The following is a 14,675-nucleotide window of genomic DNA, read 5'->3' as shown; positions in this document are numbered from 1 at the left end:
GCACCATCGTCCAAGGACCAGCTGCGTGCCTCATCTGTACATATCCGCGGTTCACGCTACGTTCGATTCATGCAGATGATAGAATTGCATTTGGTACATTTCTACCACCGTCCTTAGCAAGAAGTCGAAGTCATCACTTGCATGCCCACTTGTGGTATTGGATGTGAGTGGCATCGTCCATGTGTCTGAGCAAATAATGTGATTTTAGCCCACTTGTCAAATGGCGGTCATGGTTGTAGGACAAGACTGCGCTTGAAGCCAGGGTTTTTTGAAGGGCGTATCACGCTGTTTTATCGTGTTGCTTTGGCCATCGGTTCGATGTCAGATGATTCCGGACAATGCGTGGAAATCGCGCCTCGTCAGGCCCGCGGCCGTGGTCCCTGCTCGCTATCGCCGAATGCGACACTCACCTACGTGCATGGAACAAAATCGGGTCTCTTTCGAAACACACAGTTTGTATGTATTCAGCTTTCCTGTGGCTCACTTCAACGCGCAGAGCTCTGGATTCAGGGTCTGCGTCGAGTCGCTCGTGTACAAAGAAGATGGAGCCTAGTATCGACCACGGGTATCAGCAAGCGCTTGTGGATGGGGACCAAAGCGGTTGAAGTATGACGCGGCTGCGCCGATGAAAACAGACTATAAAGCTCCGATTACGGTGCGAACCATTCGCTTGCGCTCTCTGCCCCGTTCATCTCCCTTCACCACTCCAGTCCTCCGCCCCCGCGCTCTCGAGCACTCTAAGGTCCACCACCACCGACTCGCATCATCGCGCAGAGCGCACGACGCCTAGTCGGACTTGAGCCAGTTCGTTCACGTGAGTGTCCTTAACCACCAACCAACCACCAAGCCTGGTTATCTGCTGTTGCACTCACATGCCGGACTCACATCCATTCACTAGGTACACAAGCCCACCCACACACAAGACGCCACCATACCACGGCGATGTTCACCTATCGTCTCGACCAAATTCCCAAGAAGCATTTCTTCCAGATGGGGCCCAAGAAGAAGGCTAGTCATACCCAGCCCCACAAGCCGTTCGAACCTCCGCAGCCCGGTCCATCTAGCCCTTCCGCCAAGCGCCATGTCAATCTCCAAGCACGCTCCCTCTACAACACGCCTAACCCCTTCCACTCCGACCGCCCTCTCAACGATATCACCGGCCAGCCACTAGTCTACCCTCGCACCACGGTCCATCCAGTAACTGGACTTACTGTCCGTGATTCCCCGGACTACCCCACCCCCGAGGAGTTCGCCAAGATGCACGCCATCAGGACGTCCAAGCCCCCGAACCGCTTCGGTGGTCCGGCTGGCCCTAACCACAAGCCTCAAGCATCTTCGTCCGGATCCCCGTCTTCATCCGCTTCGACCACCCCTGGCCCTGCCACTCCCTCTGGAACAGAGCCAGAGCCAGAGCCCACAGGCCGTGTCCTCGTCGGCAAACTCGTCGATCAACTCAAAGAGAAAGGTCTCGAGCCCGAGGACGAGATCATGCTCGCGCGCCTCCGGCAGATCGACATCCAAGGCCGGCTTCGCGAGGACTACCACAACATGGCTGAAGCGTGCGAGCGCGCGGAGGCCCTCCACCCCATCCACCAGAAGATGGTTCGATTCAAGCAGGCGGGCGAGAAACGGCGGGCAGTCGCAAGGGCAGAGAGGGAGCGGATCGAGCGCGAGGTGGCGGAACGTCACCGGCGCGAGCAGGAAGAGTATGAGCGGCGCCGCAAGGAGGCGTGGAGGCTCCAGCGCGAGCAAGAGGAAGAGCGACTGCGCCAAGCAGAACTCCATCGGCTCCGGTGTGAGCGCGAGATGGCCGAGCGGGAGCGACGTCTTCGGGAGCAGAGGGAGGAGGAGGAGCGCAAGCGTCTGGAGGAGCAGTGGCGGCGCGAGTGGCCAGAGCGTGCTCGCCAGGCGGAGCTGCGCCGCCAGCAAGAGGAGATCGAGCGCAAGCGCAAAGACGAGGAGATCATCCGCAGCCTGCAGGCGGCCCGACAAAGGTTCATAGAGGAGAGAGAGGCAGCGCGCCAACAGGAGGCCACACAACGCCTCATCCAGCAGAAGGCTGAGCAGGAGCGCCTTGCCCGCGAGCAATTCGCTACACAACTCAAGGTCGGCATCGCCAACCGTTACGACGAGCTCTGGGGAAAGATCAAGGCCAACCAGGTCCCCGACGGCAGCATCCGCTACACAGACTTCCCCTTCCCTGTGTTTGCGAACAATGTTCCCGCCCCTGCCGCCATCACCTACGAGGCTGTCGAAGAGTTCGTCTTCAGCTCCTTAAGGCGGGGAGCTGCTGGCAAGTCTCGCAAGGAGATCCTCAAGGTCGAAATGCTTCGTTGGCATCCGGATAAGTTCATTGGTCGCGGCACCGTGCTTTCTAAGGTGTCTTTGGATCACCGGGAGTCCGTTAAAGAGGCTGCTGATGCCATTGTGCGGCACCTGACTATCTTGATGGGAACGAACTAGATGTCAGACCACATCTTCAAGATCATATGTCCTTCTTTTTGCCTCTCTATGTTTTCTTGTATCGTCAAGGTTTTTGAGCTGCTTTTGCGACATGCTGTATGCCCCCGACTATCTCCGTTATCTGGTAATTGTACCTATGTACGCTCGTTCATCATGCATACTGAAGTTAGAACTACCCTGGGACGTCAACTTATGTGTTCTCTACAATGATTATCATGATCTTCAGTTTCATGGAATTCGGTAATAGCAAATCTCAGCATGCGGAGCGCGTCGTCGGGGCGATGAACCCAGCAAACCTTCCAGTACGGCATACACTGTGAATTTCCTGGATCCCATCCTTCGTAATGTCGTCAGGACTGATAGCTGCCGGAATGGACCCCTCAAACGCACTATGCAACACGCCGAGTACATGTTTGAGCGTCTAGGTTGCCTTTTATGCCCGCCGACACGACCGGGTCAGCACGACGCGATGCATCGCGCGCAAGTACTGTGTAGACGTGGGATGACTGTTCATGAGAGAAAGTCAACCTGACGCTTTCTGCCTTCCGCTCACGAACGGAGTCACTGCCGTCCACGTACGTACGTTGTAGACGTCGGGCGGTGCAGCATACTCGCACGTTGTCGAGTGAGCGAACAAAACTTGGCGACCACTCGTAACAAGATTCGAAAGCAAGGCAGATGACTCCGGGTATTGTTGAGAATGAGGTATATGGGCAAATAAGGTACAGATGTCGTGGCCTCGAGACGAAGCGCAGGACGGAGTTCATTGAGCTTGCCGACGCAGTCCTCGGTCGGCCGCTGAATGTCCGACTCGCCCTCCGCGCAGCTTCAAACTCCGCCCGGCGGTGTTATTGGAAGCGGCAGCGTACTCGATTTGCTGATACTCCCAGTATATGCATGCTAAACACATTGTCAGTGAGCAATGCCATTATGCTTTCGTCTAAATCTTGCTCAGTATTCATCTTCTAGGATTGGCGCAAGTTGGCATATTGCCTTCGCCCGAGCTCCTTCGAGTACCAGTATTGAGAGGCTGTTTTTTTGTCCTAAGCTAATCAAGAATATGAAGGTCAGTGCAGGCGACCCTGCCCCCCATTGAAGCCCAGGAGACCCAGTGGGCCGAGTTGTGTTCAGCATCGCTTCTCCGGCAGTGTAGTCGATGTTTGCGCGCGCGGTTCTCTCGCGGGCCCAATAGAAGTCGAGCGGCATCGCATGCCATGCAATTCGCCGCCATAGAGTTTCTCGTTGCCTAGTCACGACAGGATCCTCTAGGAGACCACTGGCAGCGGGAACCTTCGGATGAACGGTCTTGCAGTCTACAGGGGCTGCTCAGCTGCTCTCTGTGGTCTATACCTTCCCGAGGTGAGAGCTCATCATCACTTCGCGACGGTCGGCGGGCTATTTTCTCGCAGTAATGATGTCTTATTTTAGGTTATGTCAGGCAACTGTCCCGATGTCTGTGTGGCGTTTCCTGTCGCGCTATTTACAGCCTCCCGGTGCATCCCTTAGGCCAATGGGATGAGAATTCTCACTGTCATCCCGCCTCGAGCACGAGCAATGCTTGACCCTTCCCATGCTGATCGCAGCCCGCTCTCATTGTCGGGTCGCCTCCTCGCTCCGAACCTGCGCCCTCCCGAGACCAAAGCACGCGTGCCTACCACCTTCGAATCCGGCCATCTTTCTGAATCTCACACCGAACGGTTGGGGTCAGCGAATGGCGATGCCTCGCGACCGCTGGACAGTTCAACTAGTTTCGAGCGGGCTTCCGATGTTCCAATGTTGGGATCACCGGCATATCGTATCTTGATACCTAATACCGAACGCAGTCAGGGCGACCAGGAATGGGGCTGAAGAGTACAAATACTCGTCTCCTCTGGCTTCCAATCTCCTCGGTGACCTGGAGTCCTCTAGCACTTACCTTTCCTCTCCCTGCTTGCACTCTACCGCGTAGACCGCCTTTTCCTTCGTCCCCTTCGGCTGGTTCCATCATCATGAAGTTCTCCGCGTCCCTCATTGTCTTCTCCCTCGCTGTGGCTGCTTCGGCTAAGCCACTTAACCTGGCTCGTGGCAGAGAAAGCTTCCGGGGCGGCCGGCCTGGCTTCAACTTCGGTGGTCAGCCCCACGCTGGCGCAGCTGCTTCGAGTACGGCGCCTTCCAGCTCAGACGTAGCCGCATCCAGTTCGGCAGCCGCTTCGGTGGCTGCTGCATCCGGTTCTGCGGCGGCTTCGGTGGCCGCCGCGTCTAGTGCCGCGGCTACGTCTGCAGCTGCATCAGTCGCTGCCTCGGCAAGCGTCGCCGCCACCTCCGCTGCTGCTTCGGAGAGTGTCGCCGCGACCGCAACCGACTCTGCAGCAGTATGTACTCTACCGCAATCTGCAGGACACATACTGAAAGAACTTGTGTAGGCTACCAGCACTGCATCTGCTGGCGACAACGCTGCAGGTGGTGCCGCGGCCGGTGGCGACGCTCAGTCGTCGCTCACGCTCGTCCAATCCGTCATCGCTACCGGCTTCGCGAACAACGGGCAGGATGTAGCTGAGGCCGGCCAAGTGCCCTCGCTCACCTCCTCGAACAACTTCATCAACTTCTGCGCGACCGTTCCCCAACTGCCGATCACCAACGGCCTGCAGATCACGACCGGTTCTTGCAACCCCGCGCCGATGGGGATCATCGCCGCCTTCACGAACATGCCCTCGTCCAAGTTCGTGTTCCCCCAGAGCGGCGCCACCGTCCCGGCGAACACGAACTTCACCATCCAGATGAAGATCAAGCACCTCGTCACCGGCAACTTCGTGAACGCGGCCCAGAACTACTTCTCCGCGCCCCAGCAGACGGACTCCGCTTCGGGCGACATCAAGGGCCACTCGCACGTCGTCATCGACCCCGTCCCCAGCGCGAACAGCACCGAGCCCACGGACCCGACCAAGTTCGTCTTCTTCAAGGGTCTCAACAACGCGGCGGACGCGAACGGTCTCCTCACGGCCGAGGTGCCCAACGGTCTCCCTGCAGGCTCCTACCGCCTGGCTTCGATCAACTCGGCCGCGAACCACCAGCCTGTTCTTGTCGCTGTCGCCCAGCACGGGGCTCTTGACGACATGGTCTAGTAAGTGTCATCGCAAATCGAGGTGGCCGACGCAAGAAGCTGATCGTTCCGTCTCCAGCTTCACCGTTGCTTGATTTGCGAGTCAAAACAAGCTCTCCGTTCCTTAGACGCATCGTTTGTTGCGCGCTTCATGATGTAATACGCCGTAGAGTCGATAACTTATAGAGGATTGGGTTTGTGCGACAGTGCACTCCATAATAGGTCCGCGTGGGCGTGCCTGGATTTTGATTCTTCCGTTCGTTCTGTCATCCACGCCGACCGCCGAAGCCCTCTCATATTAATCTTCTGTCCGCACTACCTTGGATACCAGCCCATTCAACAAAGTTTCCCTGCTCTTCCGCACGCCGAACTCGATGTCCGGCCAATCTCTGTCTACGCCATCCATCCCGCGCGCCTTCGACAACACACGCCGCATTGTCTCCGCAAGGTCTATTGACGTCTCCCTGCATCAGATCTTCGTACCCACCGTCCCAACGGCATCGGCATCGGCGGCTGATTCGCAGATGTTCTGGCACTGTGCATACCCGCTCTCAGGCACGTGCCGGTACCCTCGCCGCAATCCGTCTACAAAATGTCGAACACGATCCTGATACTTTATTTTTGGCGGAACAGATGCGAGGATCTCAAGGCGGTCGCCACGGTTGGGCTCGTACATCACGAAAGGGCGGCCTCCTCTCACATCAAGCTCATAGAACCATTGAACCCTGTTGGCGTGCGTCCTTGCAGTATCTGTCATCTCTCGGATCTTTGTGTCGGCTGTTTCTTCCTGACGTGATAGATACCCCTCTGACGTGCTCCATCGGCATAGAAGTACTCGCAAGGAGATGTCCAAGTGTCTTTGTTGCACGGTCACCAGCCTAGGATCGGACCGCACAGGGTAAGTAGATTCCATCTCCGCTCGGCCTAGAGAAGCTATGCACAAGCCCCGACACGGACACAGTGCCAGAGCGGCACGAAGAGGACGCCCCAGCGGGCTGTCCGAGGTGAGTCCTGATGTTGATCAGAGCGATGGACGGGTTACTCTCGCCGTAATCCCTCCTTCTTTTATTTATGGTATGTCGGCCCGTTCACGAGAACGTTTCCAGGAGATGCAGCTGAGCGCGTGGATTATGTGCATAGACATTTCACAGTGTATCCGAATTGCCCGCTGAGCGCTGAGCGTCGGCATCGCTGCCCTCACAGAATATACTGCCGACCGCGTCCCGTGTACAGCCCAAAACGTCGGGGACGCAACGCGCGCGGCCGCTCGCATCGCGCACACAACGGGCTCGTCCACCAACGGGCTCGTCCACGAAACGTCCTACCACCTCCATGTCCGCGCGGTGCTGCGCCACGGCGCGCAGGTCCCCCGGCTCGCGCCCCCGTACGCCGCGACGTACAGCTCCGCCAGCCGCGCCGCCCCCATCGCTTCCCACACGCCCGCACGCAAAGCCCGGCGCCGATCATGGGGCCCACGACGCCGCTCCTCCACGGGATGGCGTCGAACCGCAAGACACGCAGGCTGCGCAGAGGGAGGTGCGCCGTGAGCGTCTCCGGGACGTCCGCGCACGCGAGCAGGGCGCAAATGTGGCGGAGTCGTACGTGCGCTCTTCGTGCGCGTTGGCGTTGGCGGACTCGAGCGTGCCGCCGCCCGGCTCGGAGCACGCGAAGGACTCGCGGCGGAGGCAGGCGGCGGTCGCGTGCGTGAGTGTGGGGATGTGGAAGGGAGGGGCCGCGTGGGATGCACGACAGGTGGCAGACGTCGGCGGGGCGGGCCGGCGGCGGAGACGTGGACTTACGTGAACGTGGACGTGGACCAGGGCGTGAGGGGCAGATCGAGTCTCGACATGCGGCAGAAGCACGAGGGCGACGAGAGGGGCGAGGCCCTCCGGGTCGCGCAAGGTCGAGCTCACCTTCGAGAGCACCTCGAGGCGACGGTGACGGGGCAATGGTACGACGAGGTCGGATGCTCTAGAGAAGAAAGGCAGCACAAAGTGCGGTCTGAGCTCCTCGAGGCTCCGCAAATCTCAAGGAACTGGACGGCGAGGTCCAAAGGCATGAGCCGCCACTAGTGGTCTTGCTGTATGCGGGCCAAGTCTGTCACATGAAGACGACGAAAGATGGATGTCTTGAGGGGGAGGAAGAGATGGGTCACACGAAGGATGCACAAGGAACGCCAGGGGCCTGAATGAAGCCGCATCCCGTTGGCGTATGCTGCGTCTCCCCGGAAGTGCTCTCCTGGTGCGATACGCAAGCCCTCCCGGGTGGGATGATCCAAGACAAGGAAGGGCTTGGGTGGACGGAAGTATCCAGAAGCGGATTCAAATCGATAGCATGCGTAGGCGGATCATGCGAAGAGGAACGACAGCCTCGTCTCCTTCGGACCTATTCGACGTCACGTTGACCGCGACATACTTGCAATGCAATAGCGGCAAACTCGACTCACTGGTATGTTTCAGCGACTTGTGACAAGATGTTGGAGTAAGTACATTCAAAATCGCACGTGGATTGAATTCATGGGTCATAGAGCGTGGGGAACAGTTCGGGATCTGGTTCAGCAGCTCAAGTCACCGACGTCTGGTTATGTGATCGTGTGTGCAATACATCGTGAATTAGGTAAATGTTGGGGGTAAGGGGGGAAGGTTACATGGTATAAGTATACATCGTGGGTCCGTCAGAAGGGGCACGTGGAGGCAGGGTATCCGACTCTACTGCGACGCCGACTTAATAGGTGGCCGCGCCCCTGCGCCTTCCGAATCCGCCGCCGCGACTTCTTGTGCTGCGGCGGGATCCGCCGCTGAAGCATTCGCAGCAGATGATGCAGACGAAGAAGTCCCAGATCGCGAGAAGGATCTGAAGAAGTAGGGTGAGCGAGTGCTGAGAGGAAAGAAATGTTGTAAGCGACGTACGGATACTATCGCACCGACGATGGCTTCAATGACCCCTGCGATGGCAGAGATGATGGACATGATGGCGCCGCCAATGGCAGAGATGATGGAACCCTATACGACGGTAATGTCAGCGACGGGCATAAGGGCGACGAGGCGAGCATGCGTACCATAGTGAAAGTGTTGGTAGTGGGTCGTGAAGTTCGTGAAGGGTTGCGAGTGGATAAGACGAGATGGTTGTAGAAGGCGTTGGAGGCGTTGTGATAGAGATTGCCTCTCCTTGTGTGACGAGTTTTATAGGTTGTGCATACCAGGGCGAAGAGTACTTAGTGACGTCGGGGTGGTTTGACTCGGACTGCAGCGCCAACACGCGTCATGAGCAGGGTTTTAACTGATGACGTCACACTATCGTGGGCGTCATTCGAATTTCGCGTCTGAAGCAGTCGGCGCAGGGAAGACATCGCTGGAGATGGAAAGGAAGCAGCGTTCCGGAGCCCTGCGCCTCGCCACTCTGCTATGCGCACGCTGCTCCAGACCCCCGCGGCGTTACCCCGGACGGGCTACTGACGTACAATCGCGCTCTGCGATGGGCGTCTAACGCCTCGCTCACCGGTGACGTACTGCAGAGGGGTGAGATCGCTGTCGTTCTGGACATATGTACATACGTACTGTACCTGCACATACATAGCGCGCACGATGGTCTTGGCACACATCCGCCTAATAGATAGATTCCAACTGTTCGTTCTTGAACGCGAAGGCCTACTATCATAGCACCTGCCCTTGATGGATCGTAAACGCCCGTAAGAGTCAACAGCATATCCACGGAATTATGCAAAATGCTGTAGAGTGAGTGCATTGCAAGTACTCGCAGACCAGATGACTGACGTATCGGGGCATCTTTCAATGCGCCTTCGTACACGAGTCTCTAGCATGACGCTCGGAATGCGAGCAGAGAGACGGAATGCAAGGGGGGAAGCGGGCGTTTATATTACCATATATAGACCCATTACGGATCAATCCGGACCTTTCAAGACAATATTGCTCTTCTCAGTTAGTGCATGGCAAGATCGACGAATCATTAACTGGCCTTCACCACCAATATATGCACATACGAATTGTCTACGACGACGGCCCTTTGAGCCACGCTCTACATCTGCATTTTACTACGAGTCACGATTCCGTGAGCTGGGCTGGGTAGTCTTTTGCATGCCCCTTTCCTTACAATAGTGTTTCTCACGAATCTCGGAAGCAGACCACCTGAACGAGCGATGTCTCCAGAGGGCTCGGGGTCCCCGGTCGCCTAAAACGATGGCGTTCATGTCGACCAGCTCCCCCCTGAGTAAGTCCTCGACACACCCCGGGAGATCGACAGCAGCAACGTCAAAGCTGGTTCAGCTGTCGGCGATAGGACCAGAACAACGTCGCAGAAAAGCTGATCGGTTGTCTTGTCCCTGTCTGTCTGCTAGCATTGCCACCATATCGCGTGCGGTTCGCCGTTCCTCTGGCAGGACGTACAGGTCTATAGCAGCAGGCCTGCGCTGCACGTCACCGGTCCTGTTGACAGTTCCGACCTTCCGCCTGCGGTAGTCTTGTTGACGACTCACGTACGCCCAGATGGATAAGGGACTGGATTGATCACCGGTGTGTTGTAGTTCATTAAGGCAGCCTTTAGGTGCATTTTGGGGGGAACAGCGGGCGACGAATCTTAAAATTGACCTCTCTTGATACTGAGCCGTCCCTCACCGACACAGCAGGGAACCGGATGTATTCGACCCTCGAAAAGGCAGAAGAAAGGGGACGCAATAGTGTACCTTCCTCACCACTATTGGACAAGTTTTCGGGCTGATAAATGGTACACTACCTCATCAGTTTCCCACGAGTATTAACATGGCGAAATCAATGCCCATTCTCAGAGCTTTTCGACCGTCGAAAAGTGGTTGTAGCATTTACCATCATGGCAACTTGCCACCTATGTCGTGCAACGCCAACCCCTTTTGGCCATCCGAGCAAAATGACTACTTGCCATCTAGGGCATTTCCCCCAGTGATATATGGCCTGAGAGATCCAATGATGTATAGAATAGGCAGAAAGTCGCCATAACGGTAAACAGCATGACCACTTATTGATGGTCGGAAAGTGTTTGCAACAGGCATTGTTTCCGCCACGCCAGAAGTCATGGGAAAATTTTCCGGTAGTAATCGCTGTAACGGCGCAAAAAGTTGCCCAATAATGGCGAGGAAGGGGGAACTATTGCGTCCCCTTCTCACCGCCTTTTCGAGGATCGAAAATAACTGGTTCCCTGCCGTGCGAGTTCCTAAAAGTGCGATGTGTGTGCCCACGACACGTTCTGATGATGCCTGATGCCGCGGATGAATCGAGTCGCCGTGTACAAGCGAAAAAAAGGGCCTTGTCCCAAAGGAGTGGTGCCGTCAACCCGAACAGGACCGCTGAATCGCTGAGTAGCTCGGTGAGATAGAGATATACTTGTTCATGAGAATGGATCCGGAGGAGGAAGACGGCCATCGGCCATAGGGCCAATTTCCGATGACTAGGGGTAGACGAAGACGGCGATTTGGTAGATGATTCGACCAAGCGGTCCGGGGCAGAGAGATTGAGAGGTGCGGCGACTACGCGAACGATTCTGGCCCAGTATCGCGTCGGAATCGTCACCGGTGCGAGTCTAGAGGAGGAGCACCGCTCCCCCTATCGCCCTTCTGCGTGCTCGATGCAACAGGGTCGTCGACCAAGTCGAGGATGGCAACCTAGGGTGGTCAGAGCTTGCAGAGGGATCGAAGTCGGTTCCTTGCTACCGAGTCGCCTGATTGGAATCGCACGTCAAAGCGGAGACCATACCTTGAATTTTGACTACTCCTGTCGACTGTAGGCAAGGTTTCCACGGGACACAGTCAGAAATCCGAGATCAGGCCTTGGCACAACACACAGGCCGCATGGGTTCATAGACCTGTCATTAAGAGAGGGAGCCGCATTATGGGGCAGCGCTACGCAGTGCTCACAGAGCACCGCGAGGGCGCACACTCATCCCCGATGAGTACTCCACATGTGCTGTCTTAACGTAGCACGACTCGTAACGAGCAAACGATGGACACAGCGCCCCTATGCCACGGTGAAGCTGATGTCACACTGTCAGAGGAGAGCTCGACAAAGGGAGACACAAAACGTGGGTGCACTCACTAGACCATATCGTCGAGGGCCCCGTGCTGGGCGACCGCGACGAGCGCGGGCTGGTGGTTCGCCGCCGTGTTGATCGACGCGACGCGGTACGCGCCCGCAGGGAGGCCCGCGACCGTCGCGCTCAGGATCCCGTTCGCGTCCGCGGCCGCGTTCAGGCCCTTGAACCACGCGAACTTCGTCGGGTCCGTCGGGTCCGTGCTGTTCGCGCTCGGGACGGGGTCGATCGTGATGTGCGAGTGGCCTTTGATGTTCCCCGACGCGGCGTCCGTCTGCTGCGGCGCGGCGAAGAAGCTCTCGTTCGCGTTCACGAAGTTGCCCGTGACGAGGTTCCGGACGGCGAGCTGGACGGTGAAGTTCGTGTTCGCGGGCACGACCGCGCCGTTCGAGGGGAAGACGAACTTGGAGGAGGGCATGTTCGTGAACGCGGCGATGATCCCCATCGGCGCGGGGTTGCACGACCCGGCCGTGATCTGCTTGCCGTTCGTGATGGGGAGCTGAGGTACCGTCGCGCAGAAGTTGATGAAGTTGTTCGTGGACGTGAGCGAGGGCACCTGGCCCGCCTCCGCGACCTCCTGGCCGTTGTTCGCGAAGCCGGTGGCGATGACGGACTGGAGGAGCGTGAGCGACGACTGGGGGTCGTCGCCTCCCGCGGCCGTGCCGTTGCCTGCGTTGTTGCCTGCGGCGGCGGTGCTGGTAGCCTGCGTATGATGCGATGAGCGGCCTACGATCGGTTAGCGTGTGATGTACGTACCGCAGCAGTGTCGGTCGAGGTCGCGACAGCGGACGCCGAGGCCACAGCTGTGGCAGTGTCGACTGCGGCAGACGAGGCAGAAGCGACCGAGGCAACGCTGGCCGAGGCGACGGCAGTCGCGGTACCTGCGGCGCTCGACGCGGCGGCGACCGACGCAACGCTTGCTGAGGCTACCGCGGAAGAGGCTGCGGCGGCACTACTGGCGGCGCCTGCACCAGCACCGGCACCTCCAGCACCTGCACCTGCGGGGTCTCCGGCGAAGCCTCCGCCCTTGCCGCCACGGAATGCGCCCTTCCCAGCACGAACGTTCAGGGGGCTAGCAGACGCGGCCACAGCAAGAGAGGCGACAAGGAGCGAGGTGGAGAACTTCATGGCGGGTCCAGCCGAAAGGGTGAAAGGGGGTGCGGTCTACGCGGGAAAGGGGATGTAGAGTAGGGAAGAGTATGTACCGGCGGACTCCAGGTCGCTGATGGGTTCCAAGAAGCGGAAGCGAGAGGTATAAGTACTGATCAAACACGCTCCTGCGGGACCGTGTCGCGTTGGTCACCCTGCGGACGCTGTGCATTCAAGTTAGTATTCATGCGCCACGCAGCCAGTTCTGAGAATAAGCACAACGGGAGTCGTTGGCTGAGTCTCCCTACACAACGGCGGTGGGGCGGTGATTGCTGCATACATCAAGGACAGCCCTGCGATCAGCCGAGATAGGAAAACTCACAATCGGTGCTCTCACCAATGCACGGAAAATACGACATGGCTTTGCGAGCGGCCGCTGACGCACAATGCAAGGCTGTAAGAATCATGATGGGGCGGCAGTTGGAAACGAAAGTACTCATCTTCTCGGTCCGACAATTCTGAAGTGTAGTCGTGCACATCCATCGTTGTCGGCGCATGATCTTTGACATCAAGCTGACACCTAGGATGACGGGAACATTTGAGGACGCTGGCCATCTCATAACACAGATGCACGCTGGTATGAGGGGCGAATACGATTGAAGGGCACCTTCGCTATGCTAAACAGAGGATAATGGATGTGTCAGCCTTCCAATAGCGATGTAATAACGGACATAATGCACTGAAAATATCGCAGCACCTTGTTTTGGAAAAGGCACAGATCCACTCAAGGCAGGGCAATCGATGTTGAGGGAGACTTGCAAGATGAGAAGTATGTTGGAGGTTTGCGGGCCTCAGATGAGGACTGACCCACACAGGGAGGTCGCGCTCACGCGGTAATTGGCTCTTCTGAAAGTTTATGTTAGGGTTAGCGTGGAGTCAATAATACAGTCCAGCGCAGACGTTAGCTCTCCCGTTGTGTGCACCTGCGGGGCGCCGTCATCAGGCTTCATCACTGTGCACTGTCGCGGTGCAGATGAGGTGATATTGGCCTCCGTGCGCATTGACCGATTGTTCGCCAAAACCTACACGCTGTCAACGGATCGGATGCCAGTGCTAAGATGATGGGGAGACACTTGGTTTCGAGCACTACGACAAAGAGTAGAGAATCGTCGGTGTCGAGACTAGCCACCGTAGATCCGAGGCGAAAGCAAGATCCCTCACTCGGACCGTTCGTTATCAGAAGCGTCATGCTGCTCGTGACAAGAGCCTAAGAAGGCAAACGACGACATTGACACAGTGTATGAGCGAAGAGACCTACCGAAAAGCTTCAACCGGCTGAGCTGCATGGTGAAATCAGGCCAAACCAATCCCTTTGTCGCTACATGAGTTCCTGCTTAAGTAAGATGCTCTACATGTAGTACATGTGGCACTTACCATGGTGTCTCCGCCCTGAAGCGACGTTGCGACAGTGGGAGGAAATCCGATCAACTCAACAGCCTGACGGAGCGTAGGCGCCTAGAGATCAGTTACGTGGCTGTGCTCCAATATGACTGACGCAAGCGTGGCACATTAGTACCGCTCAGAATTGGCTGGATCTCGGAGCCGCCCGTATCTCGTACCTCCGGATTCTGAGTCACGTCCCCCAAGACGCCGTGCATTCGTTACAACTTCGTCACGTCTCATGACCGACAGGACGCGCGCAATCGCACTCGCGGTCGTCGCGCGCACCTCCTTGTCCAATAGAAGGAGCTTGCTCCATAACAGCAGCTTCGCGAGAGCACCCAAGATTTGCGTTCACTAGCTGGACAACTCTGTGAGCCTTGCGCGATGTCTCAGCCCGCACATTTTGCGAAGCGGGTTGTCATTTTTCAACACCATCGTCATACACCTGAGGGTGCTCTCAATTGCAGTCTGAGAGTCCGATATCCGCGACGATGTTTATGAGTAAGCCTCTCTGAATTTGTGGAGT

At 57.2% G+C, this 14,675-nt stretch overlaps 4 protein-coding genes across 4 annotated transcripts; 2 read left to right on the top strand and 2 right to left on the bottom strand.

Moving 5' to 3' along the window:
* The first annotated feature begins 1,522 nt into the window (after positions 1 to 1,522).
* DICSQDRAFT_154850 (uncharacterized protein) lies at positions 1,523 to 2,616 on the top strand. Its single transcript, XM_007365194.1, has one exon. The coding sequence runs from the start codon at positions 1,549 to 1,551 to the stop codon at positions 2,461 to 2,463; it is 915 nt and encodes a 304-aa protein (XP_007365256.1). The 5' UTR covers positions 1,523 to 1,548; the 3' UTR covers positions 2,464 to 2,616.
* Positions 2,617 to 4,451: 1,835 nt separating this feature from the next.
* DICSQDRAFT_169576 (uncharacterized protein) lies at positions 4,452 to 5,637 on the top strand (the record flags this gene model as incomplete). The annotated part of the gene is made up of 3 exons (XM_007365193.1): positions 4,452 to 4,814; positions 4,866 to 5,563; positions 5,622 to 5,637. 3 exons carry the CDS (start codon positions 4,452 to 4,454, stop codon positions 5,635 to 5,637), a joined length of 1,077 nt encoding a protein of 358 aa, XP_007365255.1.
* A 2,629-nt stretch (positions 5,638 to 8,266) lies between these two features.
* Positions 8,267 to 8,511, bottom strand: DICSQDRAFT_169574 (uncharacterized protein; the record flags this gene model as incomplete). The annotated part of the gene is made up of 2 exons (XM_007365192.1): positions 8,267 to 8,395; positions 8,452 to 8,511. The coding sequence occupies 2 exons, from the start codon at positions 8,509 to 8,511 to the stop codon at positions 8,267 to 8,269; spliced, it is 189 nt and encodes a 62-aa protein (XP_007365254.1).
* A 2,870-nt stretch (positions 8,512 to 11,381) lies between these two features.
* Positions 11,382 to 12,746, bottom strand: DICSQDRAFT_136115 (uncharacterized protein; the record flags this gene model as incomplete). Its single annotated transcript, XM_007365191.1, has 3 exons — positions 11,382 to 11,560; positions 11,623 to 12,320; positions 12,374 to 12,746. Coding segments are annotated over 3 exons (1,087 nt in total), but the record flags the coding sequence as incomplete, so codon positions are not given.
* Positions 12,747 to 14,675: the final 1,929 nt, after the last annotated feature.

Source organism: Dichomitus squalens (genome assembly GCF_000275845.1).
Source record: "Dichomitus squalens LYAD-421 SS1 unplaced genomic scaffold DICSQscaffold_11, whole genome shotgun sequence".
Classification (NCBI taxonomy): Eukaryota; Fungi; Basidiomycota; class Agaricomycetes; order Polyporales; family Polyporaceae; genus Dichomitus; species Dichomitus squalens.
The sequence above is the reverse complement of the archived record's forward strand: the minus strand, read 5'-3'. Positions and strand labels throughout refer to the sequence as shown.